Source organism: Heterodontus francisci, chromosome 27, assembly GCF_036365525.1.
Source record: "Heterodontus francisci isolate sHetFra1 chromosome 27, sHetFra1.hap1, whole genome shotgun sequence".
NCBI classification, from domain to species: domain Eukaryota; kingdom Metazoa; phylum Chordata; class Chondrichthyes; order Heterodontiformes; family Heterodontidae; genus Heterodontus; species Heterodontus francisci.
Window position 1 is genome coordinate 69,446,376 of NC_090397.1, and position 27,154 is coordinate 69,473,529.

Sequence of the window (27,154 nt, forward strand, 5' to 3'; positions counted from 1 at the left end):
TGTGGGAGGAAACCGGAGCACCCGGAGAAAACCCACGCAGACACAGGGAGAACTTGCAAACTCCACACAGGCAGTACCCAGGATTGAACCCGGGTCGCTGGAGCTGTGAGGCTGCGGTGCTAACCACTGCGCCACTGTGCCACCTATAGATCAGGGTTGCCCAACCTTTTCAGGCGGAGGACCGCATTGCAATTTTTGCTCGGCCCAGGGGGCCGGTGAGGAAATTTCAAAAGATAAAGGCATTAAAAATTTATCTTACTAATAAAAACAACAACAAATGTGCATTTTTGTGAAGAAGCTTTAAATGAGAAGACTAATTTATTGACCTACTTTCTCGTCACCATATTGAAAACTGGTTTAGTGACATACCTGGCATTGTTTTTGCTTGCAAAAGTAGTCAACCTCTGCATGCACACTTGATGTAGCGATGCAGAGTATTCTGGATAGATACCCATCTGTCAGGAGTGATCTTGATCTCTCTCTCTGTTTCTCTCTCTCCCTGTGCTTCCCACTCTCTGCGTCGTCCTTGCGCTCTGTGTTCTCCCCCCGTTCCCCCCCTCTCTGTTTTGCTTCCTCTCTTTTCCCCCCTCTCTCTCTGTTTCCTCCCCTCCATTTCCCCCCTCTCTCCATTTCCCCCCTCCCTTTTCCCCTCCCTCTCTCTGTTTTCCCCCTCTCTCTCTCTGTTCCCCTTTCTCTTGTCCCCCTCGCTCTCTCTCTCTGTTTCCTCTCCTCTCTTTTCCCCCTCTCTCTCTGTGTTTTCCCCCTCTCTCTCTCTGTTTTCCCCCTCTCTCTCTCTGGTTTCACCCTTCTCTCTCTCTGTTCCCCTCTCTCTTTGTCCCCTCCTCTCTCTATTACCCCCTTTCTCTCTGTTTCCCCCCTCTGTTTTCCCTTCTCTCTCTCTCTGTTCCACCCCCCCCCCCCCACCTTACTGACAGCTACATTGAGTGGGAACACTCAGCTGAGCAGCTTTTGCTCGGTCAGTTTGTTTAAAAACATCATACTGCGTTTCACAGCTCAGTTGCTGAAGCGGAATGCGCTTCCCAACATCGGACAGATTTGAGGTTTTCCTGTGGACGTTTTGAAAAAAGTCGGAAAACCCCAAATCTGTCCGGTGTTGGGAAGTGTGTTTCCACTTCCTGCGTCAGCAGCTGAGCTGTGAAACTCAGTGCGATGTTTTTAAAAAGGCCAGTCTGCAAGAAGAAGACAATGGGAATTTCCCATCTCCAGTCACGGAGCCCTGGGGAGGATGAGGAACGGCCTCGGATACAGTTTACACCCGCGGGCCGGATGGAAACCTTTGGCGGGCTGGATCCTGGCCCGCGGGACGTATGTGGGACAAGCTTGGTCTAGATGTAGTTTATTTTATTAATTAATCTTCCAAATCACTCTTCACTGTCCCCTACAATTAACTTTGGAGTTTTAATTTCTTATTACACAGCAGATTGCTAACATAAAAAAAAAACACGAAGGTCGCGTTTCCTCGGAATATTTTAAAGTTGACCGTGCGCGACTGCACTCACATAATAACCAGTCCAAAGACCAATTGCTGTGTGTTCGTCTCCTCAAGTTGGTCCCCTATCACTTGCTCAATTCACTGTCCTATAAGATTGGTGATTTTACCTCCAAGTTATGCTGAAGTTTTTGTGTCAATGGGGCATAAAAACCATGTAACATCAGTGCAAAAGCCAGGCATTTGGTGGAAACAGTTTTGCTCTGATGTTATTTGATGTTCAGTTGTGTTATACGGAACCAAATACTGGCATTAATTTGTTTAAGTCATGGTCGCATGCTTCAAAGAATTATAAAATCTGGTGTATAATTGGTGGCTTCATCCTCTCCTGAGGGCTGATCTTTTGACTATTATGCTCTTGCCCTCTGGCACGCTCTTCTAAAACCTTTATCTATCTCTCCCTGCATTCACCAGCCTCCTAAAACATAAGTGCCTTTGGATTCTTTCCTCCCTGCAAATTCCTTCATTCCTTGCTCAGCTTCCAGCTGTAAACATCTCTCAGTTAGACCTTACATGAGGAGCACCACACAACTGTGACATCAAGTTTCACCAAGCCGACAGCACAGAAACAGGCTGTTCGATCCACCTGGTCTATGGCAGCGTTTATGCTCCACAACAGCCTCGTTGTAAGTTTAAAGGTATGACCTGTGCAGTCATATCAGTTCAGGTGTCAGCAAAATGGCAAGCAGAAAATTGGACACATGGAACTCTTCACTGACAAACATGGATTTTTAAAAAGTTTCTGTCCGTTCTAGTCTTGACTTCAAAAGCACTGATAATAAATAAATCAACCACTGGTCTCCAACAAGAGTGGCTGTGAGACATGCCAAACAATTTAGTAAAGAGATTCTCTTTTAATTGATTGTTCACCAGTAATTATTGCAGTTTACTTCCATTGTCACAGTGTGGATTGTAAAGGAGATTCAGCTGGACAGACTGATATATAACACATTGTATGTTTTGAGAATGGCCGCAGGGCAGTTCAGGTAAAGTGAAGAAAACGTCAAAACTCTACTTTTAAAACGTCAGTACAAAGTACTACCCTTGATTTCTGTACACTCTTTACCCCGTGGAATACTTACTTGGTCCCTCTTTGCAGAAAGCAATCGAAAATAGCAGCATAAATACCATCATTACAGACAGTTTATAAACACACTGCAATCCAGAGAATCTATCATTTTTCCACTGTGAATACCAGCTCAGTTTCACGTTTCCACTCATTTTAGGAGGTCTAATGCTAGCTCATTTTCCTAATCCAAACAATGGGAAATTTAAAAAAAAACTAAATTGAGTGTGGTTTAGTAAGAATTCTAAAAAAATTGGAAAAAAGGCCAAGACTCTGACCTTAATGAAGAATATCTGTTTCATTTGCAATTTTGATTAAATGCGATTCTAACCTTGCATGAATGCTGGAAGAAATGTTTTATCCTCCATAGTATAATGGGAATGTGCGATGGACACTCCGCAGTTCAGGCTGAGATGATTAATTCCTCTGACAAACAGGATTGGCAGTTAATAGGGATAAGTACAGACTGAAGAAAACAGGAAGACTTGCATTTATATAGCGCCAGTCATCGCATAGCCCTTTACAGCCAATGACGTACTTTTGAAGTGTAGTCACTGTTGGAATGTGGGAAACGCAGTAGCCAATTTGTGCACAGCAAGCTCCCACAAACAGCAACGAGATAATGACCGATAATCTGTAATTTTTTGTGATGTTGATTGAGGGAGAAATATTGACCAGGACACCAGGGAGAACTCCCTTACTCTTCTTCAAAATAGTGCCATGGGATCTTTTACATCCACCTGAGAGAGTAGACAGGGCTTCAGTTGAACATGCCATTCGAAAGACGGTACTGCACTGGAGTGTCAGCCTTGATTTTTGTGCTAAGTCTCTGGAGTGAACCCACAAACTTCCAACTCAGAGGCAGGAGTGTTACCAACTGAGAGCCACAGCTGACACTGAAAGGCAAAGGGACAATACTGCATGGAGAACAGCTGGGATGGTGTAAGTGTGAGGGTGGATGAGAATTCTGAAGTTTACCTTCATTATGTTCAGGGATCAGAACTCTCTGAAGCGATTAATGGATGGGGTAGAGCAAGCAATAGGTTAGGTGGTACAAGTACGTGGCAGAAACCTGCTTCGTGGCTTATGGGGCTTTCTGTCTTTCATGGCTTCACGTTCCTCTATAAATGGAAGAAAAGACCTTTGTGTCAGGGGCAACTGCAGGGCACCCCGGGCGGATGCAGCTCCTGTAACCGTCCGTTGCTGGTAGCATTGCTCAGTCCAGGCAGGTTGAGCTCTCAGACTCATGCACTCCCATGATTCATTTAAGGGGATGCTTGATAAACACATGAGGGGGAAAGGATTAGAATGATGTGTTGACAGGGCGAGATGAAGTACAAAGATTGAAGATAGAAAGACTTGCATTTATATAGCGCCTTTCACAACCTCAAGACATGGCAAAGCGCTTTACAGCAAATTAAGTACTTTTGAAGTGTAGTTGCTGTTGTAATGTGGGAAACGCAGCAGCCTGTTTGCGCACAGCAAGATCCCACAAACAGCACTGAGGTAATGACCAGATGGTCTGTTTTTAGCGAAGAGGATAATAGACGTTGCGGGATGGGAGAGGGTTCCCGCGGAGAATAGGTTAGTTTGGCGGAATGGTCTGTTTCTGTGCTGTATATGATTCTGTGTAACATACAATTTCTAAAAACCATGCGAGGCTGTGCCAGTTTTATTAAAGTATGTAGCTATTGAATAAAAAGAATTTCAAAGATCGTCTTGAACAGGTTCTCAGATTTCCTACCATATATCTCTCATCCAGCAGCTTGTTTATCAAATTAATTTGCTCTTATCAGAATACATGGAGACAGCTACTGACTTTTACTGGCGCTTTGAAGGAAATGTGAGGAAAATCAGTGGCTTAGCCAAGCTCAGGTTTAAATCCAAGCTGTTACTTCTGGGTTGCTCAGCTTCCCCCAAGTACGGCTGCATTGAAATCAGAAACTATACTTCATGGTTGCTGCCAAAGGATTTCAAGTTGCACGCCTGGAGTTTCTCCCAATTTCCCGCTGTAACCTTGGCAGATGTTGGATCGGCCCTGGGGAAACAATGCCTTTTGCCGTTTCTGGCCACGGAAATAATGGTGATAGATCAGAGGAGGCACACAGAAACTCTTGCCTGTGTTGTCTGTAACTTACTGGTCCCTAATTACAAATTGACACCACGGGAACTGCTATTGTACACACAAATACCTGAGGCACTTTTCTTCTTCTGATTGACTCTCTCTCTCTCTCTCCTGATTCTGTTTTATTTTATTTGTTCATGGGATGTAAGTGTCACTAGCAAGGCCAGTATTTATTGCCCATTGCTAAATTGCCCTTGAGAAGGTGATGGTGAGCTGCAGGGGGGGGGATGCTCGTGATCGGCATTAGGAGTAGGAACTTAGGCTGATTCCAGGTTCGCCAAGGACAAAACTCGACCCCCAATTGCTGCCTGCTTGAAATCAATGAATCCAGTGTAAAGCAGGAAGCAAAAAGCAGGAATCAAACTCCAGGCCTTCTGATCAATGGGAGAAGATCTCCTCTGTGTGAACTGCATAATGAAACTGTAAAAATATTCTCTATAAGTAGGTTTATGATGTGAAGAAAAAGAAAGAACTTGCAGTTATAATAGCACCTCTCACAATCTCAGGATATCACAAAGCACTCTACAGCCAATGAAGTACTTTTGAAGTGCAGTCACTGTTGTAGGAAGCATGGCAGCCAATTAACGCACAGCAAGATCCCACAAACAGCCGGTGGAAAAATAAGACCAGATAACTTGTTTCATTGATGTTGGTTAAGCAATAAATATTGGCCAAGACAAAGACAGCATCTCCAACAGTGCAGCGCTCCCTCAGTACTGCACTAGAGTGTCAGCCTGGATTACTTACTCAAGTTTCTGGACTGGTATACGAACCTAGAATCTTTTGACTTAGAAATGAAGGTGCGACCAACTGAGTCACAGCTGATATCTATACTGCACCCAACAAAGAGGAATTCTCCAACTTTTTAACTCATTAGTTTGATATTTAGTTCAATAATTTGCAAATAGTAAAGCTGAGAAAATTAAAAAGCACAGCAGCCAGACTGCAATTTTAATAATTCAATTAATTTAAATTTTGTTCTGATTTTTTCAACATGCTGGAGAAATAATAACATAATCTGATGCAAGGATGGAATAAGACAATACTGTGAGGTTAAACACAAGCAAAATACTACAGATGCTGGAAATCTGAAATAAAACAGAAAATGCTGGAAATCCTCAGTAGGTCTGCCAGCATCTGTGAAGAGAGAATCAGAGTTAATGTTTCAGGTCGATGGTCATCATCCCTTAGTCATTTAATCTCTCCTGCACTTCACCCTATCAGAGATCTTCCCTTTGGTTCACTCCCCTTCCCCTCCGTTCCCTGTCTCTGTATTCACTTAAATCCTGTTACATCTTTCACTTTTCCCAGTTCTGATGAAAAGTCATTGACCTGAAACATTAACTCTGTTTCTCCCTCAACTGTTATATCTTGCCAGAGAAACAACAGCTTTTCAGAGTGTGTGCCTCACCTGATGACAGCAGGCTGCCACTGCTTCCACTGATGATTTTGCCTTTACTTCCCATATTAGCTAGCTTGGACATCTTCAAAGTTCCAGTTTCCGTTAAATCAATGGCGATTTCACTTAGACTTCTTGCTGCATGAATTTTCGACTGGAGGAAGTAACAAAAGTAGTAAATAATGGATCCAAAACCATGATGCACATGTCACAAAGCCAGGGTACTGGCAGCAAGAACACGAACAGTGTTTAAAATGTAGCTGAATGCTGTAATTGGGGGGGGGGGGGGGGGGGGGGGTCGGTTAGCTCAGTTGGCTAGACAGCTAGCGTGAAATGCATAAAGATGCCAACTACCGGCTGTGGTAGTTTATGGAGGCCTGCCTCCTCGCCTCACCCTACACTTGAGGACTATAAATCGCCAATTGTCTCTCTCTAATGGGGAGAGATCCTGTGATCCTTTGGGACTATGGTTAGAGCATGCAGTAATGTGAGGGTTGAGGAAAAGGATGAGCTTCAATGGGTTATTTATTTATTTGGAGATACAGCACTGAAACAGGTCCTCTGTTGCACATCCTACAGTTCTCTTGAAAACTATTTCAATCCATGCTCAGAATTTCAGTGGCAAAGAGTAACCTACTGATGATCAGAATGATGGTGAAGAATGAAGGTTTCAAAGATTAGAATTACAGAAAAGTAGCAAGGATTTGCAGTGTACTGAACACCATCCCACACTGTGTCTCATGACTGCTTCAGCCTTGGTATTCTCTCGGTGTGAGTAGGAGTCTTGTGCATACTGAAAGTTGCTGACTTAATGCTTTTCCCTCAAGGTTTCTGGCCCCACCCCTAAATGTGTTGACTCGCAAGTAGACATGTTGCCCTAAACTCAGATTCTTCACGATCCAGGCAGTGTGCATGACCTTTGGGGTGAAGCAGCTGAGTCTAAGTCAATGGTCCTCAAACGTTTTGGATGAAGGATCCCTTTTCAAATATATAAATTATCTTAGTCCTATATAAAACACATAATAGGAAAGTGCAGCATGTAAAGAGTATTTTAATAACGTTTTTAAGAAAATAGGTATTTATTTACAGATATTAGCTCGATTGGTGTGTCTGCTTCTCACGACAGAGTTGTCTGTTCTTGGTGTGATGTTTGTTGTGCTCCATACCAAACCCCCTTGTTATTACATTCACATTATTTTGCAGACTCACTGGAAAGTCTCTACAGACCCCTCGGGGTCTGCGGATCCCAGTTTGAGAACAACAGGTCTAAATAACCACAGACTGAGTAGTGAACAGCACCAGGGATCCTGGATGGTTTTCCTCCTGTGTAGCCCAGAGACACAGGCAAATTGCAGTGGTCAAAACCACAGCCTGGCTAAGATTAGCACAAAGTAGTCACTGAGCTTGGGAACGTCTTGGTCAGTAAGGTTCACTAGGCAGTGCATTCACTAACTGAGCCAAAGAGATTGCAGGGGAGGCAATGGAAGCTATTCATTTAGTCTGTTCTCCAACATCTCGTGCAAAGTGGCATTTATTTATAAATAGGATTCTTAAGTAAAGAAAAAAGGTCTGTAGATAATATATGCCAAGGGCTAAAACACTTGATCTAGGAAATATTTTTAGCCTAGTTTATGCTCACCTTGCTTTGTTTTCTGTCCAGGTAGAACTGATGCTGACTAATGGCCATTGCCCAAATTGACTTAATCAGAGCAGTGCTGGCATACCATGTATGCACTGCGATTCCACTGTGACCAAACGTTCTCCTGGTTACAGAAGCCCTGGGAACATAAACAGAAAGCAAAGTTGCTGTACAAGTTTCTCTCCGACCCCAAGAGTGTATAGCGTTACTGTTCACAATAGTTTGAACATTTACAATATGAATTCCGTCTCTCGCTATGAATGTTAGCAGCATTCCCTCTTCCTCCCACAGGACTTTGACTTCAAAAGACTGCAGATCGATCTTACAATCTTATTCAGAACAACTAATGGATTTTAAGAAGTTTTGTTTGCATACTTAAAACAAACACTGGATACAAGGCAGCAGCCTGCTAACACCATCTTTACACAAATGTTGGCAAGTTATTTACAATTTTAAGATAGCAAAAATTCCAAATTTTTAGAAGCAATCTGCTTCTATTTTCCCAGGAAGAATATACAAGCAGGCAGAAATCAGACTGGACTGTGAATGACACTAATAAACAATGGCTTTACTTTACCTGCGTGGATCATGGACTTCCACAGAAAATTTCTTCTCCCTGAAGTACAGGTTCTCCAACTGTCTCCATTGAAAAATCTTGACAAGACAAAGAATTAAGAATGAAAGGCGTTTGTTATTTCACCCTTTTTAAAGGCATAAACAAGTTTTCTTCAGGTTTCCTGCACACACTTGTCTGCCCTTTCATAAAATCTCTGCACTTTCTCTCTCTCCTCCTGCAAGATGCAGAAAAAAATCTGACAGGGCTGTGAGCTGATTTCAAACACTTTGGGTGTGTTTTCCTGAGGACTTTTTTTCTTAAGAAAAACAGCTAAACAGTCCCTTCCGGTAGTCTGCTTTCCCTCTTCGTTTTCCACACAATTCCTGCAACACCAGTCTTTTCCTTCTTGCTGCCAGTACTTCTGAGAAGTAAGCAAAACCATCTGTGACTCAGTACTTAGAGGACTGCTGAATATAATTTCCTCCCCTCATGAACTGGTTGGAAGTAAAAGATGGGAAGACATTCAATCACTTGCCCCTCATGGGACCCCACTTCCTGCTCACTAATCTACAATAGCTCCTGACATGTACGATTGCTATAGCAGCAATGCAATGAAAGCTTTAAGGGTGGAGCTTCTTCAGAAACCCTTATGATTAGCCAAAAATAAAACAAGATCTATGATAACTCACAATGTAGCAGACTGACTCCCAGCCTTCCTAAAGTAAAGAAAACAAAAATCAACCTTCACTACTTTTGTGTAGCTTAAATGAAGTGGCAATTTCCAAACTTCACTTTCGACTGTTCTCTTTCGCTGAAGTTTTTTTGTTTGGTTTCTGGCTGCTGGTTAACGGACATATGCTAATGAGGGTTTTTAAGCTCCCATTACAGCAGAGGTTCAGGAATGTCAAACATGCCAGATGTTTGTGTTGTGAGAATTCCAGCTGAGACCACATGGGGTGGTGTCAAAGACAGAAGAACCTGACACTGCAGTCTGTGACTCCTGGGCAGCATCATACATGAGACAAGCTCAAGATGCTGGTGATGAGAGCTGCTCTCTACAATTTCTGAATGTGGATAGCACTGCACTGGGGCTCAGCATCAATCTGCAATGCTGTTCTTTATTAGACACGTAAAATAAGGAAGCACAGAAGACAGAATAGTTCCACTAGCCTATCAAACTTGCTCCTTTTTTTTCCATAGGTCACATGCCATGTGTTCTATTCCTGCCCGGTTAACCCAGAAAACAAAATAGAAATAGGAGATGCTGAAATGGGGTCTGCTGGCATCTGAAAAGAGAAATGATAAGGTTAATGTTTCATTCAGCAGCTGCCTCTGAGAAAGCAGCTACTTAGCAGAATTAATCTGGGTTTTTGTTTTCAGATGCAAACAGCCTGATGTGCATTTCCAGCATTTTCATGTTTTATTTCAGATTTTGTATCTCTTGCAACTTTAGTAAAAATTATTCTGCACTGATTCCTCTTGTTGCCTCCCATATACAATAGAGGCGAAAACACACAAACTTTAATGCCTTTTCTCTTGGCAGATGTCTATTTCCATTTTGCGTTCCCCCCAGTATTTAATCATCTGCACCTATACTTCTTTTTATGATCCCTATTTATTCTGCTCCCGGTGAGATATACATCCAGCTCTGTTTGTGTAGGTGTTAATCGACAAAGCCATTAACTCCGATACAGACATGCCACGATAAACAGAATCACCCTCAAAATTCGAATGCAAGGTGAGCATTTAATTTTCCAGTGACACTAGTATTTAATTATTGCATCTCAAGAGCTTCCCATTAAGTAACCAAATGCTGAACTTAGCTACCATGAAATAGAGACAGAAAGTTCTGGAAGCGTGCAGCTGGATTCTGACAAAGGTTCTCTATCTGACCGTTAGACTGCCTTTGTTTGAAATGTCTCAGCAACATTTCAATTTTCTTTGCGGATTTCCAGCCAGTCTTTTTCTTTTGGGCTCCTCATTAAAATATAAATTCAGAAGCATGAGTCTCATCCTTTTAGTTGGGTGGTGCAAAAATCTCAGAAATATGCGACTGCGACATTATCTGTTTCCTGTGCTGATTCCCTCAGTCCCATAACCTTGGAGAGATATGTGTGCAGTAATGTTTATTTATTCATAACAGCGTAAACACTTGTCTGTCTGCACCGTGATCTACCACCAGGGAAGGCAGAATCGATTGGAAGATTGCGGATTCCTTAAGCTGGAAAAGGTTTAATATTTTATTAAGAAAAGGGGCTCACGACAGACAACTAAAATAAACAAGGAAGGATAAAGGCTGAGGACACACTGACAATTTATTAAAATGGAAGAAAAAGGGACAAAGCTTTGCGAATGTTTCTGCAGCAGACGGAAACCATTCCAAGGAAAATATTGTGAAGGAAAGTGCAGCAGGCAGTGGATTTATAAATATCCCCCACATTTCTCTTTGGTCACAGATTGTATACACATGTAATAGGACATTGTATTGTGACGTGATAAAACAAGAGAGAATCTAACCATCACCCTTGACATTCAACAGCATTACGAGCGCTGAATTCACAACCATCAACATCTAGGGGGTTACCATTGACCAGAAACTGAATTGGACCAGTCATATAAATACCGTGGCTACAAGAGCAGGTCAGAGGCTTGGAATTCTGCAGCGAGTAACTCACCTCCTGACTCCCCAAAGCCTGTCCACCATCTACAAGGCACAAGTCAGGAGTGTGATGGAATACTCTCCACATGCCTGGATGGGTGCAGCTCCAACAACACTCAAGAAGCTCGACACCATCCAGGACAAAACAACCCGCTTAATCGACACCCCATCCACCACCTTCAACATTCACTCCCTCCACCACTGATGCACAGTGGCAGCAGTGTGTACCATCTACAAGATTCACTGCAGCAACGTGCCACGCATCATTCGACAGCACCTTCCAAACCCATGACCTCTACCAACTAGGACAAGGGCAGCAGACACATGGGAACACCACCACCTGCAAGTTCCCCTCCAAGTCACACACCATCCTGACTTGGAACAATATCACCGTTCCTTCACTGTCACTGGGTCAAAATCCTGGAACTCCCTTCCGAACAGCACTGTGGGTGAACCAACACCACATGGACTGCAGCGGTTCAAGAAGGCGGCTCACCACCACCTTCTCAACGGCAGTTAGGGATGGGAAATAAATGCTGGCCTTACCAGCGACACCCACATCCCATGAATCAATTAAAAAAAAACTTTCACATATTTTACAATACATGGAATTTACAGCAGAGAAACAGACCATTCAGCCCAACTGGTCCATGCTGGTGTTTATGCTTCCCTCGAGCCTGCTCTCATCCCTCTTCATCTCATCTTATCAGCTTAACCTTCTATTGCTTTCTCTCTCATGCGTTTATCTAGCTTCCTCTTAAATGCATCTAAGATTTCGCCTTAACCACCCCCTGTGCTAGCGAGCTCCAAATTCTCACCACTCTCTGGGTAAAGATGTTCCTCCGAAATTCCCTTATTGTTCCCAACAGACCCATCTGGCGTCATACTTTTTCAAAATTATTAAATCTTCAAAAAATGTTCAGACTTGACCAAGTTCAACTGCTATGTTAACCACCCAATAAAAAAGGAGAAAAGGAATTTGACAAGAACCAAAGGTTGCCTCCACTCATCTAGTTGACCGTCCCAAATACCCTTCAGTTAACTGTTCACCCTGCATTTCTTGGCTGCATGAAGTGTTCTGTACAAAGAACAAAGAACAGTACAGCACAGGAACAGGCCATTCGGCCCTCCAAGCCTGCGCCGATCTTGATGCCTGCCTAAACTAACACCTTCTGCACTTCTGGGACCCATATCCCTCTATTCCCTTCCTATTCATGTATTTGTCAAGATGTCTCTTAAACGTCGCTATCGTATCTGCTTCCACCACCTCCCCTGGCAGCAAGTTCCAGGCACTCACCACCCTCTGTGTAAAGAACTTGCCTCGCACATCCCCTCTAAACTTTGCCCCACACACCTTAAACCTATGTCCCCTAGTAACAGATTCTTCCACCCTGGGAAAAAGCTTCTGACTATCCACTCTGTCCATGCCGCTCATAACTTTGTAAACCTCTATCATGTCGCCCCTCCACCTCCGTCGTTCCAGTGAAAACAATCCGAGTTTTTCCAACCTCTCCTCATAGCTAATGCCCTCCAGACCAGGCAACATCCTGGTAAACCTCCTCTGTACCCTCTCCAAAGCCTCCATGTCCTTCTGGTAGTGTGGCGACCAGAATTGCACGCAATATTCTAAGTGTGGCCTAACTAAAGTTCTGTACAGCTGCAACATGACTTGCCAATTTTTATACTCTATGCCCCGACCGATGAAGGCAAGAATGCCGAATGCCTTCATGATTACCTTATCCACCTGCGTTGCCACTTTCAGTGACCTGTGGACCTGTATGCCCAGATCTCTCTGCCTGTCAATACTCCTAAGGGTTCTGCCATTTACTGTATACCTCCCACCTGCATTAGACCTTCCAAAATGCATTACCTCACATTTGTCCGGATTAAACTCCATCTGCCATTTCTCCACCCAAGTCTCCAACCGATCTATATCCTGCTGTATCCTCTGACAATCCTCATCATTATCCGCAACTCCACCAACCTCTGTTTCGTCCGCAAACTTACTAATCAGACCAGCTACATTTTCCTCCAAATCATTTATATATACTACAAACAGCAAAGGTCCCAGCACTAATCCCTGCGGAACACCATTAGTCACATCCCTCCATTCAGAAAAACACCCATCCACTGATACCCTCTGTCTTCTATGACCGAGCCAGTTCTGTATCCATCTTGCCAGCTCACCTCTGATCCCATGTGACTTCACATTTTGTACCAGTCTGCCAAGCGGGACCTTGTCAAAGGCTTTACTAAAGTCCATATAGATAACATCCACTGCCCTTCCTTCATCAATCATCTTCGTCACTTCCTCAAAAAACTCAATCAAATTAGTAAGACACGACCTCCCCTTCACAAAACCATGCTGTCTCTCGCTAATAAGTTCATTTGTTTCCAAATGGGAGTAAATCCTGTCCCGAATAATCCTCTCTAATAGTTTCCCTACCACTGACATAAGGCTCACCGGCCTATAATTTCCTGGATTATCCTTGCCACCCTTCTTAAACAAAGGCACAACATTGGCTATTCTCCAGTCCTCTGGGACCTCACCTATCGCCAATGAGGATGCAAAGATTTCTGTCAAGGCCCCAGCAATTTCTTCCCTTGCCTCCCTCAGTATTCTGGGGTAGATCCCATCAGGCCCTTGATGATGTATTTGATGATGATTTTTTTTTTGCCTGTTGCTTGGCCGCTCTATTATCCACCCATAGACTGGCATGTCTACTCTTCACTGAATACTTAGCCCATCTATTCTCCACTTGATGTCACCTCTCTGTTGACTGCTCTGCAATTGTTATCCAGCCAGACTTTAGGAAGGATGTGAGGGTCCTTGAGAGGGTGCAGAGGAGATTTACCAGAATGGTTCCAGTGATGGGAGATTTTAGCTACAAGGTTAGGTTGGAGAAGCTGGGGTTGTTCTCCCTGGAGCAAAGGGGATTAGGGGAGATTTAACTGAAGTGTGCAAGATTATGACAGGTTTGGATAGGTTAGATAAGGAAAAACAGTTCCCAGTAGCTGATGGTACAGGGACAATGGGGCACAGATTGAAGGTTTTGGGCAAGAGATGCTGGGGAGGGGGAATGAGGAAGTTTTTTTTTAACGTAGTGAGTGGTAATGACCTGGAACTCGCTGCCCACGAGGGTGGTGGAGGCGGAGACAATGAATGATTTCGAAAGGAAATTGGATGGGCACTTGAAGGAAATGAACTTGTAGGGCTCTGTGGAGAGCGGGAGTGTGGGATTGCTCTGTGGAGAGCGGGAGTGTGGGATTGCTCAGTGGAGAGCGGGGGTGTGGGATTGCTCTGTGGAGAGCGGGGGTGTGGGATTGCTCTGTGGAGAGCGGGGGTGTGGGATTGCTCTGTGGAGAGCGGGGGTGTGGGATTGCTCTGTGGAGAACCAGCATGGACCCAATGGCCTCCTTCTATGCTGTAAATGACTCCATAACCCTATTTGCTCTGATTGTGTTGGCCAGTCTTTTTGAAAGATTTGCATTTATATAGCACCTTTCCTAACCACAGGTCATCCCGAAGTGCTTTACAGCTACTTTTGAAGTGTAGTTATGGTCATAATGTAGGAAACATGGCAGCCAATTTGTGCACAGCAAGCTCCCACAAACAGCACTATGATAAATGACCAGATAATTTGTTTTTGTGATGTTGATTGAGGGATAAACATTGGGCAGGACGCAAGGGAGAACTCCCCTGCCCTTCTTTGAAAGAGTGCCATGGGATCTTTTACATTCACCTGAGAGGGCAGATGGGGCCTTGGTTTAAATTCTCATCCAAAAGGACAGCACTTCCAACAGTGCAGCACTCCGCCTAGCTGCTTGGTCTCAAGTCTCTGAGTGGAACTCAAACCCACAACCTTTGAAGTTCACAGCAAGACTGCTATCAACTGAGCCACAGCTGATACCTGGTCAAACTGTGGCCCATTCAGCCTGGGGAGAGGTTTGGTTTATTTTATTTTTATTTATTTATTTATTTTTTTATTTAGAGATACAGCACTGAAACAGGCCCTTCGGCCCACCAAGTCTGTGCCGACCATCAACCACCCATTTATACTAATCCTACACTCATCCCATATTCCTACCAAATCACCACCTGTCCCTATATTCCCCTACCACCTACCTATACTAGGGGCAATTTATAATGGCCAATTTACCTATCAACCTGCAAGTCTTTTGGTGGTGGGAGGAAACCGGAGCACCCGACGAAAACCCATGCAGACACAGGGAGAACTTGCAAACTCCGCACAGGCAGTACCCAGAATTGAACCCGGTTCTTTGACTGTTAACTGATGTGAATTGGGTGATGGGTGATGGGTTGCACTCGACCTAGGCTATGGTGATGAAGTCAGTCAGTGTTCAAGTTGCTGACCCAACATGTTGGAAAGTGCAGCTAACTTGGAGAAGAGAGCAGCAAGCATGGCTGGAATGCTTGCAGAACAGTGAGAAGTCCTCAGATGCAGTTGCTCCAGCAAATTCTCCACTTCTACTTACAACACCAACTCACAGCCTCACGGTTAAAACAAAAATTCAGGCCTGTACTATTTAGCTATGTGACTTGCAGCTGTAACCTTTAAATCAGTATCATGCCTTAATGCACAAAAACATGTGTTCCACATCATGTATGATGTAATGAATGTCTCAGTGTGCTTAAAAACATACATAGCAACCAACAAAACAGATGTTAGTAAACATTGCTGCCCACATTGTAAATGCATAGCAATGGTGAGAAATAACCTGCTACTAATTTCAGAGTATCATTATTAAATGGACTCAGAATAGAATCTTCATATAACAGTTGCAATATTCACAATATTCACTCATCTCCTGCTGCCTCAGTGGGTAAATTAACATTTTTTTTATTCATTCACGGGATGTGGGCATCGCGGGCCAGGCCAGCATTTATTCTCCATCCCGAATTGCCCTTGAGAAGTTGGTGGTGAGCTGCCTTCTTGAACCGCTGCAGTCCATGTGGGGTAGGTACACCCACAGTGCTGTTAGGAAGGGAATTCCAGGATTTTGGCCCAGCGACAGTGAAGGAACGGTGAGTACAGTTCCAAGTCAGGACGGTGTGTGGGTTGGAGGGGAACTTGCAGTTGGTGGTGTTCCCATGTATCTGCTGCCCTTGTCCTCCCAGGTCGTGGGCTTGGAAGGTGCTGTCGAAGGAGCCTTGGTGCTTTGCTGCAGTGCATCTTGTAGATGGTACACACTGCTGCTACTGTGCATTGGTGGGGGATGGGATGCCAATCAAGATTCTTGAGTGTTGCAGGGTACTGTAGAGCATGGCATTGTGTGCAAGGTCCCAGGTTTGATTCTTTGACTGTTAACTGATATGAGTTGGGTGATGGGTTGCACTCTACCAGGGCTATGATGATGAAGTCAGTCAATGTTCACGTTGCTGATCTAACATGTTGGAAAGTGCAGTTAACTTGGAGAAGAGAACACCAAGCATGGTTGGAATGCTCCGATGGTTGAGCAGCTCATTGCCACTCATTCAAATTTTGAAGCTCATATGTGAAGAATGGCAATTTAACAAGGTTACATGAAGGCAACAGCTTAAGGAACGGGTATCACTGTAAAACGACTGGATCTGGAGCACACTCAGAACCATCAGAACTTAGAACCATCCTTGATGTTAAATAAAGAGCTATGATGCTCTGCTGCATTATGAGTTTCTGTTCAAAGGAAAGCCGGGCTAGTAAATGCAAAGAAACCTCTCACATCTTAGACATAAAGGGCTGATTTGGAAAGTTGTTGAACTAGCACAACTCATTCATTACCGTAATAGGTTAATTCAGTAGTTTGATATGTAACAGCAGTCACTGTACTCCAAAAGTAATTCACTCCAAGAAGTGGTTTGAGGCATTTTGATGAGGTTCTACACAAATGCAAGTGCTTTATTCTATATCCACATTTAAGCAAACAGATGCATCCCTCATTAAAATACTAATTGTATGCACATTGCACGAATGACAGGAGTGGCCAGAATATATTGCACAGGTCAATTTTCCTGTCAGAATTTCGGGAAAGAAGGATGAATTCACTGCCGTGGGTATGCAGCAGAAGATTAAGGATGTTTGCAGGCTGATTTGTTGCTTTATACTTTGTAACTGTTCTTCGTCCTTCAATTGTTAACACTAGGCTGCGAATATAAATGGTCTCACAATGACTGTGAATAATGGAAACTTTTCCAAAACAAATAGCCTGTGCCGACTTAACTTCTTGTCAGAATGAAGGCCCATTCATTTAACACTGTCCCTTGATATCATCAAGCAGTTGTATTGAAACACAAGACAGTGTAGAACATGAGAACAGAACTTATACAAGCTGTAACTCAGTTGGTAATACTCTTGACTCTGAGTGAGGAAAGTTACAAGTTCAAGTCCCACTCCAGAGACTTAAGCATAACAATCTAGGCAACACTCTAGTGCAGTACTGAGGGAGTGCTGCACTGTCAGAGGTGCTGAGAGGTTAAACTGAGGACCTGTCTGCCCTCTCAGTGGATGTAATACAGCTCTATTCTGAAGAAGAGCAGGGGAGTTTTCCCTGGTCAATATTTATCCCTGAATCAACATCACAAAAACATACTCTCTGGTTATTATCATAGTGCTGCTTGTGGGAGCAAAATTGGCTCCTACATGGTTTCCTACATGGCAACTGTGACTATAATTCAAAAGTACTTCATTGGCTGTATAGCACTTTGAGATATCCTGGGGTTGTGAAAGGTGCTATATAAATGCAAGTCTCTCTTTCTTTTTATTGCTTTTAACAGTAACTGTGACAGGAAGAGGAACAGATTCACAGAACTACTACTACACAGAAAGAGGTCATTCAGCCCGTCGTGTCTGTGTTAGCTCTCTGAAAGAGCAGTTCACCTAGTGCTACTCCATGGCCTTGTCCCTGTAGCCCTGCACATTCTTCCTTTTCCGATAACAATCCAATTCCCGCTTGAAGACCTTAATTAAATCGGCCTCCACCACACTCTCAGGCAGCACATTCCAGATCCTAACCTCTCGCTGCATCAAAAAGCTTTTCCTCATGTTACTTTTGCTTCTTTTGCCAATCACCTTGAATCTGTGCCCTCTTGTTTTTCATCCCTCCACCAATGGGAACAGTTTCTCTCTATCCACTCTGTCCAGACCCTTCATGATTTTGAACACCTCTACCAAATCTCCTCTCAATCTTTTCTTCTCCAAAGAAAACAGTCCCAACTTCTCCAAACTATCCATATAACTGAAGTTCCTCATTCTTGGAACCATTTTTGTGAATCTTTTCTGCACCCTCTCTAATGCTTTCACATCTTTCCTGTAGTGCGGCGCCCAGAACTGGACACAATACTCCAGCTGAGGCCGAACCAGCGTTCTATACAAGATTAACATAACTTCCTTGCTCTTGTACTAAAAGATCCAGGATACTGCATGCCTTATTAACTGCTTTTTCAGTCCTACCTGTCCTACCACCTTCAATGACTTATGCACATATACACCCAGGTCCCTCTGCTCCTGCACTCCCTTTAGGATTGTACCCTTTATTTTATATTGTCTCTCCGTGTTCCTCCTACCTTAATGAATCACTTCACACTTCTCTGCATTAAATTAAATGCCACTTGTCCGCCCATTCTACTAACCTATTTATGTCCTTTTGAAGGTACACACTATCCTCCTCACAGTTCACAATGCTTCCAAGTTTCGCATCATCTACAAATTTTGAAATTGTGCCCTGTACACCAAGGTCATTAATTATATCAGGAAGAGCAAGGGTCCCAACACCGACTGCTGGGGAACTCTGCTACAAACCCTCCCCCAGCCCAAAAAACATCCATTAAGCACTAACAGATAAAGATAAAGTTAAAGCAGCCCAAATAACTGACAGCAAAAACTATCACAATGCTGTGAGAGCAATGGAAAACATTCATTTCTCTCGGTATTCTGGAAACCTGGATGCACAGCAAGTTTCCAGCGAGGCTCATCTGCACCTCCCCTCCCCCCTACCCCCCGCTCTCCTTCTCCATCATGGAATTCAATTCCCTAATGCAAATGTCCTCAGACCTTAAGAAGTGAGATACCTTCCTGTTTGCTGATCACATGTCACAGTGCACAACCCAGCCTCATTTTCCTCAGGAACCAGATGCACTAATGGATCCAAGATGTTCCCTTGGCAGCAGCAGCGATTCCCCTGAGACCTTACAGTGCACATGGTTTCAAAGTGATTGTCCAAGTTACAGATTCTGAGCAAAATTTGGAACCATTGCTCTCTCTCTCTCTCTGCACAGCAAAGTTAAAGTGATGCCCCCGTGGAGGCTTCAAGATTTTAAGTTTTTAACAAAGCAATTGCTTCCAAAGTAGAAACTCTAGTTGCAAACTTTTAATTCTTGTCCCTAGGATGACTCCTGTCATTCTGATCCACAAATATTGTAGAGTGGAACCCCTTGCTGTCCTGAATAAAGAGAGAGGGTTTCCCCACTGGATAATGGAAGCTGGCAGACAATATTAAGAGACCCCCTGATCCTCCTCCATACAAGGCTGTCATTAAGATCACCTATTTCTACCTCCCTCACTTGACTTTGCCCTGCCTCTACTGCTGAAACCCTTAGCCATGCCTTTGTTATCTATAGATTTGACAGTTTGAACATTCCCCTGGTCAGCTCCCACTTTCTATCCTCCGTAAACTTCTGGGCATCCAAAACTTCACTGCCCGTGTCCTAACTCGTACCAAATCTGGGGGGTTCACCCATCGCCCCCCTGTGCTTGCTGACTTACACTGGTTCCTGGTTAAGCAATGTCTCAATTTTAAAATTCTCATCCTTGTTTTCAATGGCCTCGCCCCCTCCCTACCTCTGTAATCTCCTCCAGCCCTACAACCCTCTGAGATCTCTGCACTCCTCTAATTCTGGCCTCTTGAGTATCCCTGATTTTATTTGCTCCACCATTGGTGGCCATGCCTTCAGCTGGCTGGACCCTAAGCTCTGGAATTTCCTCCCTAAACCTCTCCGCCTCTCTTTCCTCCTTTAAGACACTCCTTAAAACCTTACTCTTTGACCAAGCTTTTGGTCATCTGACCTAATATTGCTTCATGTGGCTCGGGGTCAAACTTTGCTTTAAAATGCTCCTGTGAAGCGCCTTGGGACGTTTTATTATGTTAAAGGTGATATATAAATACCAGTTGTTGTTGTTACTACAGTGATAACCCTAAGCACAGCAAAATTAACAATGCGACTTCCTTTGAGCTACCAGGCTAATCTATGGCAGATTGATGCGAGAAGTCTGTGTAACAAAGAAGTTTTGTTCTCATACTATTCTGAGGGACAATCAAGAAGGTGGATAATGAGCAGTGACTCTGAATGACTCTTCACACCCTCTGAAGTGGCTTAGTAAGCCATTTAGTTACAAAACAATCACTACTGCACCAAAACCGTCTCAAGGCAACTAGGGATTGGCAATAAATGTGGCATTAATAGTGTCACCCAACACTTGAGAGCAAAAAACAATAACGACTTTGATCACAATCTTTCCTGATAGAAATGGTAGGTCTGTGTAGCTCATCAATGTGAAGTGTTGTGCGATTGAAATATGCAGAAGAAAGTGATGGCTGCCAGTGGCCCCTGTCAGAGAAAATTCCAAGCCTGTTTGTGAAGATGACACTGAGACTAGGATGCTTTGGTGGAGATTGTTTATTGCATGCCACAGAGCTTACTTCTGCTCTTCAAACAACATCACCAGCCAGTACTGGCTGGCTCTTCTCTATATATACACACTGGAATACAATTAACTAATGAACACCGATCACCTGTTCACCCTATTATCTTGAACTACCAGGTATTTATCATCCATTAACAGAACTTCAGACCCTAACAGCCACTTGCTGCCAGTTGCTATTTATGTTTCCTGTCTGCAGTGTTTTGTCTCCATCAATGCAAAGTGAACTCACCACTTCAGTGACCATGTAGGCAGTATTTGGAGCATGATGCATGGGGTAACAAAACAGTCGCAGAATGCAATTGGCAAAATTCATCTCTCCTTCTAAATACTGTTGAATACTCAGTGAATTGAAAATTTCAAAACTGAGACTGATAGATACTAGTTGGGTCAGGGTACTAAAGAATATAGAACCAAGGCAGGTAAAGGGAGTTAAGTTACAAATCAGCCTTGTTCGAACTGAATGGTGGAACAAGTTTGAGGGGCTGAATGGCCTCCTCCAGTTCCGATGTTCCATGCGACAGTGCAACTGTAGCGGAATCCGGGAAGTGTGGAGCCTGGCAATATCCAAAGTACAACGTAATGCAGAAGTATCGGTGAACAATGCGCCTCTTGCAGGCCTCTAGCCTGAGGAAACTGTTTCCAATTTAGATTCATATTGAGATGAAAATAACATTATTGTCATCAGGAAGAGTGTGGCAAGCAAAAGAGGAGGGTCTTTCCAAACAGACTTTACATAAATAGGCATTTGGTCCCTTTAAAAGAAAAGCTGGGTTACAGATCAGGCACCACTACATCACGTAGACCAGTCATTTCGAATAGAAACCGCTGTCTGGCCACAGGTGTAGCTACAACAAAATCATTTTAACCGCAGGCACTAACTTTAGTAGAAAACACCTTACAAAAACACGCATAAAATACAGGTAGATGTGCCTCACCATGTGTACATTCACTTCACAACATCTACCACCATTCAGTAACCAGGGAAGTAAGGTATTCACAATGATAAAAAAAACACTCATACTGTGCTTCCGTATTACCATTTTACCAACAGACGCACAAAAAAGGTTAGGGAACACATTCATACATTGTACACAGGAATATAAGAAATGGGAGCAGGAGTCGGCCATTCGATTCCATGAGCCTGCTCCACCATTCAACAAGATAATGGCGGAAAATGGGACTAGGATAGTTAGGTGCTTGATGGCCGGCACAGACACGATGGGCCGAAGGGCCTGTTTCTGTGCTGTATGACTCTATGACTCTACCTCAACTCCACCTTCCTGCACTATCCCCATATCCCTTAAATTTCCTTCGTACCCAAAAGTCTGTCTTGAATATACTCAATGACTGAGCATTCACAGCTCCCTGAGGTAGAGAATTCCAAAGATTCACAACCCTTTGAGTGAAGAAACTTATCCTCATCTCAGTCCTAAATGGCCAACCCCTTATTGAGACTGTGATCCCATGTTCTAGATTCCCCATCCAGGGGTCACATTTTCTCAGCATCTACCCTGTCAAACCCTTTAAGAATTTTATATGTGAGCATTGCAATCACATGCCAAACTACAGTATCTATTACTCATTTTTTATTTGCTAATGCATTAGCCACATCTGGATTTCCAATTAGCCACATGTGGCTGGTAACTTATTAGAAAACAATGGTGTAACACCAGTGAGTTTCCCACATGTTCTATTCCTTTTTTGTAACATAGTTCCAGTTAGTTGAATGACTCAGTTGGAACAAAATTAAGATCTATGAGCAATGCTGGAAACAAATCCTGATACATTGAAGTGATGACACTGCAGTGACTAAGCAATAAATTCCTGACAGATTTGTCAGCGCGCACATCTGTTTCACTGAAGATACAAGCACCTCCTGTGTTAAAATAATCAAGGTCGCAGAGCACCACCACATCCCAACCACAAGCAAGCCGGAAACCATAGGAAGTGCATTAGGTTCTTCAATCTATTTTTGGCGTATTACACACTTGGTATCTGTAGATCTTCATCAAATATTTCTGCAGCAGGTCAAAGTCAGTAGCACAAATAAAAATCGACCTGCTTATCAAATCTTACATGCACTATTGATATACTATAACAAAACAAAAACTAACACCCCTCTCCTGTGATTCATAACCTTTTAACTATCATCCAAGGTAGTAACAAGTATTCATAGCCAAAACAGCCCAATCCACAATACATTGTGTGTAGAATTTACCCACCAGTCCAGACTCTGCACTTGATTTGGTACTTGCACTACATTTGGTAACTTTTGTCACACGATTTGCTTTATATAGCTCTACAAGCTGTACTGAGGTAGTCTATATTCGATCAGATCTTCCGAACTCGTGACCTCTTCCACCTAGTAGAAGGACAAGGGCAGCAGATGCATGGGAACACCACCACCTTCAAGTTCCCCTCCAAACCACACACCATCCTGACTTGGAACTATATCGCCGTTCCTTCACTGTCGCTGGGTCAAAATCCTGGAATACCCTTTCTAACAGCACTGTGGGTGTACCTACCCCAAATGGACTGCAGAGGTTCAAGAAGGCGACTCACCACCACCTTCTCAAGGGCAATTAGGGATGGGCAATAAATGCTGGTCTCACATCCCATGAACAAATAAAAAAATGTCCTGGATTTCACCTGGCTTTTTTCAGCATGATGGCAACACTCAGGTGAGGGAAACTTAGCAGTGACACTCTGTCGCTCTAGTCATTTAAAAGAAATCTTTGCATTCACAATTTAAATAATTTGCATTTTACTAATTTACATAATGACAAAGCAAATACAATGATTTGATTGGCTACAATATACAGCATCACATGTGCTTCTCTGCTTACCTTCCTGGGTTTCACTTTGTCATGGTAATCATACTGAAAAATTCCTTTGTAACTCAGTCCCAACCACCAGGGGATCCCTTGCTTGTCCTATCAGATAAATCATAACATTTCAGCACTCAACATAACTTGTCATTTTTAAAAAAGCATAAGCCAATAAATCCTAGAACAAATGTGTACAGGGGTGTGGGAAACCAGAGTCCACTGCTTCAAATGGAATTAAGCAAAGGCCCAGCAGTTATGGGGTTAACCGAGGTTTCTGCTCAAAATGCTTGCAGAGACAAGGCATTGAAGACACTGAGTCTTACCATATCTGCAAGTTTCAAATCATTTTTAGATTAATTCTCGGAAACACGTACAGCTTTCCTCAAGATCTGAATGTAATTCAAATTCAATACAGAAATAAAAATCCACTATCAAAAGAAGGTGCCGCCATAGGACACTGTCTCTTTGAGCTTCATGAATATGCAGGCCTATCGAAGTCTGTTACTCTTCCACACCCCCTGATATGTTAAGCCTTTTTCCTTCTTCAACAGGAAAAGGAAGCAGAGAATCTACAGTTTTACACAATCTAAGGAGCCCTGGTTCAGAATTGTTGGCCATAAACAACAATAACAACATTTATATAGCACCTTCAACCTTGTAAAACGTCCCAAGGTGCTTCACAGGAACACTATTGAGCAAAATATGACATCGAGCCACATAAGGAGATATTTGGGCGATGACCTAAAGCTTAGTGAAAGAGGTAGGTTTTTAAGGAGTGCCTTAATGGAGAAAAGAGAGGTAGAGAGGCGGAGAGGTTTAGGGAGGGAGTTCCAGCAGTTTATTCAGTTGCAGTAGCTTCTGTGCATCCCACTGAACCAATCACAATAATATAGACAAGAGTGTCATTGGAAAATGGAACATCTTTAAAAAAAGATGAGAAAACCTGGGCTGATTAATCAAGGTGGGTTTGGTGGTGGAGGGGAGGCTTGGGAAGCAGTTACTCAGTGGCTGGGGACAACCAATCAATGTAAAAGAGCTGCCAAATGCAGTCGAAGAACAATTCAATGAAGTGAAGAAAGACCACAAAGGAAAAGACGACATCTGGTTATTAAACCAGACGTTACTTGGGGAATCGACACAATTACAGGAGTTGATACTGATCAAACTGAGAGTTTCAGTTTCATTTAAAATGCCCCAGGCATTGTAGAGGCTGAGACAGTAGTCCCAATGTATATTCTCTCATGTGCCATATACTAATATAAAGTTTATTTCCTACTAATGCAGTCATTCCACATTTTGTTATCTGCACAATAGCAACTCACCAAGGCTCCTTCGACAGCACCTTCCAAACCCACAACCTCTACCACCTAGAAGGGCAAGGGCAGCAGATGCATGGGAACACCACCACCTGCAAGTTCCCTTCCAAGCCACACACACACCACCCCGACTTGGAACTATATCACCGTTCATTCATTGTCGCTGCATGAAAATCCTGGAACTCCCTCCCTAACAGCACTGTGGGTGTCCCTACTCCGCACGGACTGCAGCGGTTCAAGAAGGCAGCTCACCACTGCTTTCTCAAGAGCAGTTAGGGATGGGCAATAAATGCTGGCCTAGCCAGCGACACCGACATCCCATGAACGAATAATGAAAAAAACCTTCCGCCTCTATGCTCATTTTACTCTCTGTTGATGGGATTATGGGGGTGTGGCCATATAATACTGGTAAATACCTTCCGTTCACAGACCAACTGTTGACCAACTGGAATTGCAGCATGGCAATATTTGCTACATGATGTACAATAAAAGCACAGCTAAAACAAGCAGTGAGCCTAGAGATTTTGCTCCTTATTGAAAATTATATAGGCAGTTCTGTACAAGAGTTCACTGCACAGGGACTGTCATTCTGCATGGAAGCTGCAGTGTAGTCCTCAGTGTCTCAGAGAAGTAGCAGTAGATATACACTCAGACATACAGTAGGAGTTCTGAGCAGTTTTGAGAGAAATGCTGCCTGAAGTTAGACCGTAACTGTAGTCTGGGGGTTGGTGATATAGCTAACACTGAGGAAGAATGTAATGTAATATAAGAAGACATTAGGACTGGGCACTTAAGTGGTAAATGAATTTTAACACAGACAAATGTGAGGTGATGCACTTTGGTAGGAAAAACAGAAACATCACCAGCGCTTTAGAAAATAAGAAACTGAATAGGGTTGGAAGGATTTAGAGATACAGGTGAACATGTCATTAAAACAGTATTGTGGTCAGCAAAGCAAATAGAAAGGCAAACACAGCACTGGGATTTATTTCTAGTGATACAGAATTCAAAAGTAGTCGAATTATGTTAAACTTGTATAAGACTCTGGTCAGGCCGTACTTAAAGAGTACTGTGCACAGTTCCGGTCTCCATACTATAAGAAGGACATAGGAGCACTGGAGAAAGTGTAAAAAAGATTTACAAGGATGATACCAGAACTGAGAAATTACAGCTATTGGGAAAGTTTGAACAAGTTAAGCTTTTTTCTTTAGAAAAGTGAAAAGTTAGAGGAGACCTGATAGAGGTCCTTAAAATTAGGAGAGGGCTGGACAGGTTAGATGTGGAGAGAATGTTTCCACTTGAGGGAGAATCCGAATCTCGGGGCCATAAATACAAGATAATTACAAATAAATACAATAGGGAAATAAGGAGAAATTTCTTTTCTTGGAAAGTTGTTAAAATGTGGAACTTGTTACCACAGGAAGTGGTTGAGGCAAAAAGCTTAGATTCTTTCAAGAGGAAACTACATGAGTACATGAAGGGAATAGAAAGAGTTGCTGAAAGGCTGAGATGAGGCAGATGGATTGGGAGAAGACTTGCGTGGAGTATAAAGACCAGCACAGACTAGTTGGGTTGAAAGGCTTGTTTCTGTGCTGTATACTCTATGTAATTCATTATTAAAGGAAGGTTTATTTGCAATTGGATATGCCATTCAGTCTATTCTCAGCCAGATCAATAAAAGGAGGCAGTGTCGGCAAACAAAATAGAACAAATTATTTGTCACTGTAGGGAGGACATTAGCAATCTGTGCGAGGTGACATCGATGCCACGAGAGGACCTGTAACCCTTCTGCCCCCTGACATTGATCAGCTTTTCATGCCCTGATGCCCAGACAGTACAGATGCTGCCGATTCCTCCATCGTCCCACGTTGCTATCTGGATGCAGCTTTTTCCCCAGTGTTGCTGCTCTCAGAAGGGAATCAAAGAAATTATTGCCAGGTTCAGGCTCAGCGAGGTAAAGAGCAAAGGATAGTGCTGCATAAAAAAATGTCAATGCATATTCTCAAGATCAGGGACTGATGCTTTTTGCATGCAAGCATTTTGCAATTGTTTTCGTAACGTTGGGTTTGGACAGTCTGATATAGAGCATAGCTACCCGACCTGAACCCGATGGGACCCGATGACATATGTCAGGTTCGGGTCGGGTAGCGTCGCTCTTCTGGGTCTGGCGTTCGGGCTCGGGTCAGGTCGAGCCGGGTTGGACACAGTGACAGCCAAGACATCAAGGTGGGAAACACGCCGCACTAGTCTGTAGTGAGTGATTCCATCCAAAATACAGCACAACCTCTACAGTAAAGTTGATTATATTCTGGTGGTCGGGTTGGGTAGGGCGCGGGATAAAATGAAAGGATTCAG

At 43.4% G+C, this 27,154-nt stretch overlaps 1 protein-coding gene across 7 annotated transcripts in view; it reads right to left on the minus strand.

Annotated features, from left to right (window-relative positions):
• frmd4a (FERM domain containing 4A) overlaps positions 1 to 27,154 on the minus strand; it is a 688,700-nt gene that overhangs the window by 61,167 nt on the left and 600,379 nt on the right. For all 7 annotated transcript variants that reach the window (XM_068059571.1, XM_068059569.1, XM_068059567.1 and 4 more), the window contains 4 exons: positions 23,502 to 23,588; positions 8,317 to 8,393; positions 7,740 to 7,878; positions 6,113 to 6,254 (listed from right to left, as the gene is read on the minus strand). In XM_068059571.1, coding sequence (XP_067915672.1) covers positions 6,113 to 6,254; positions 7,740 to 7,878; positions 8,317 to 8,393; positions 23,502 to 23,588 — 445 coding nt within the window. The remainder of the gene's footprint in view (positions 1 to 6,112; positions 6,255 to 7,739; positions 7,879 to 8,316; positions 8,394 to 23,501; positions 23,589 to 27,154) is intronic.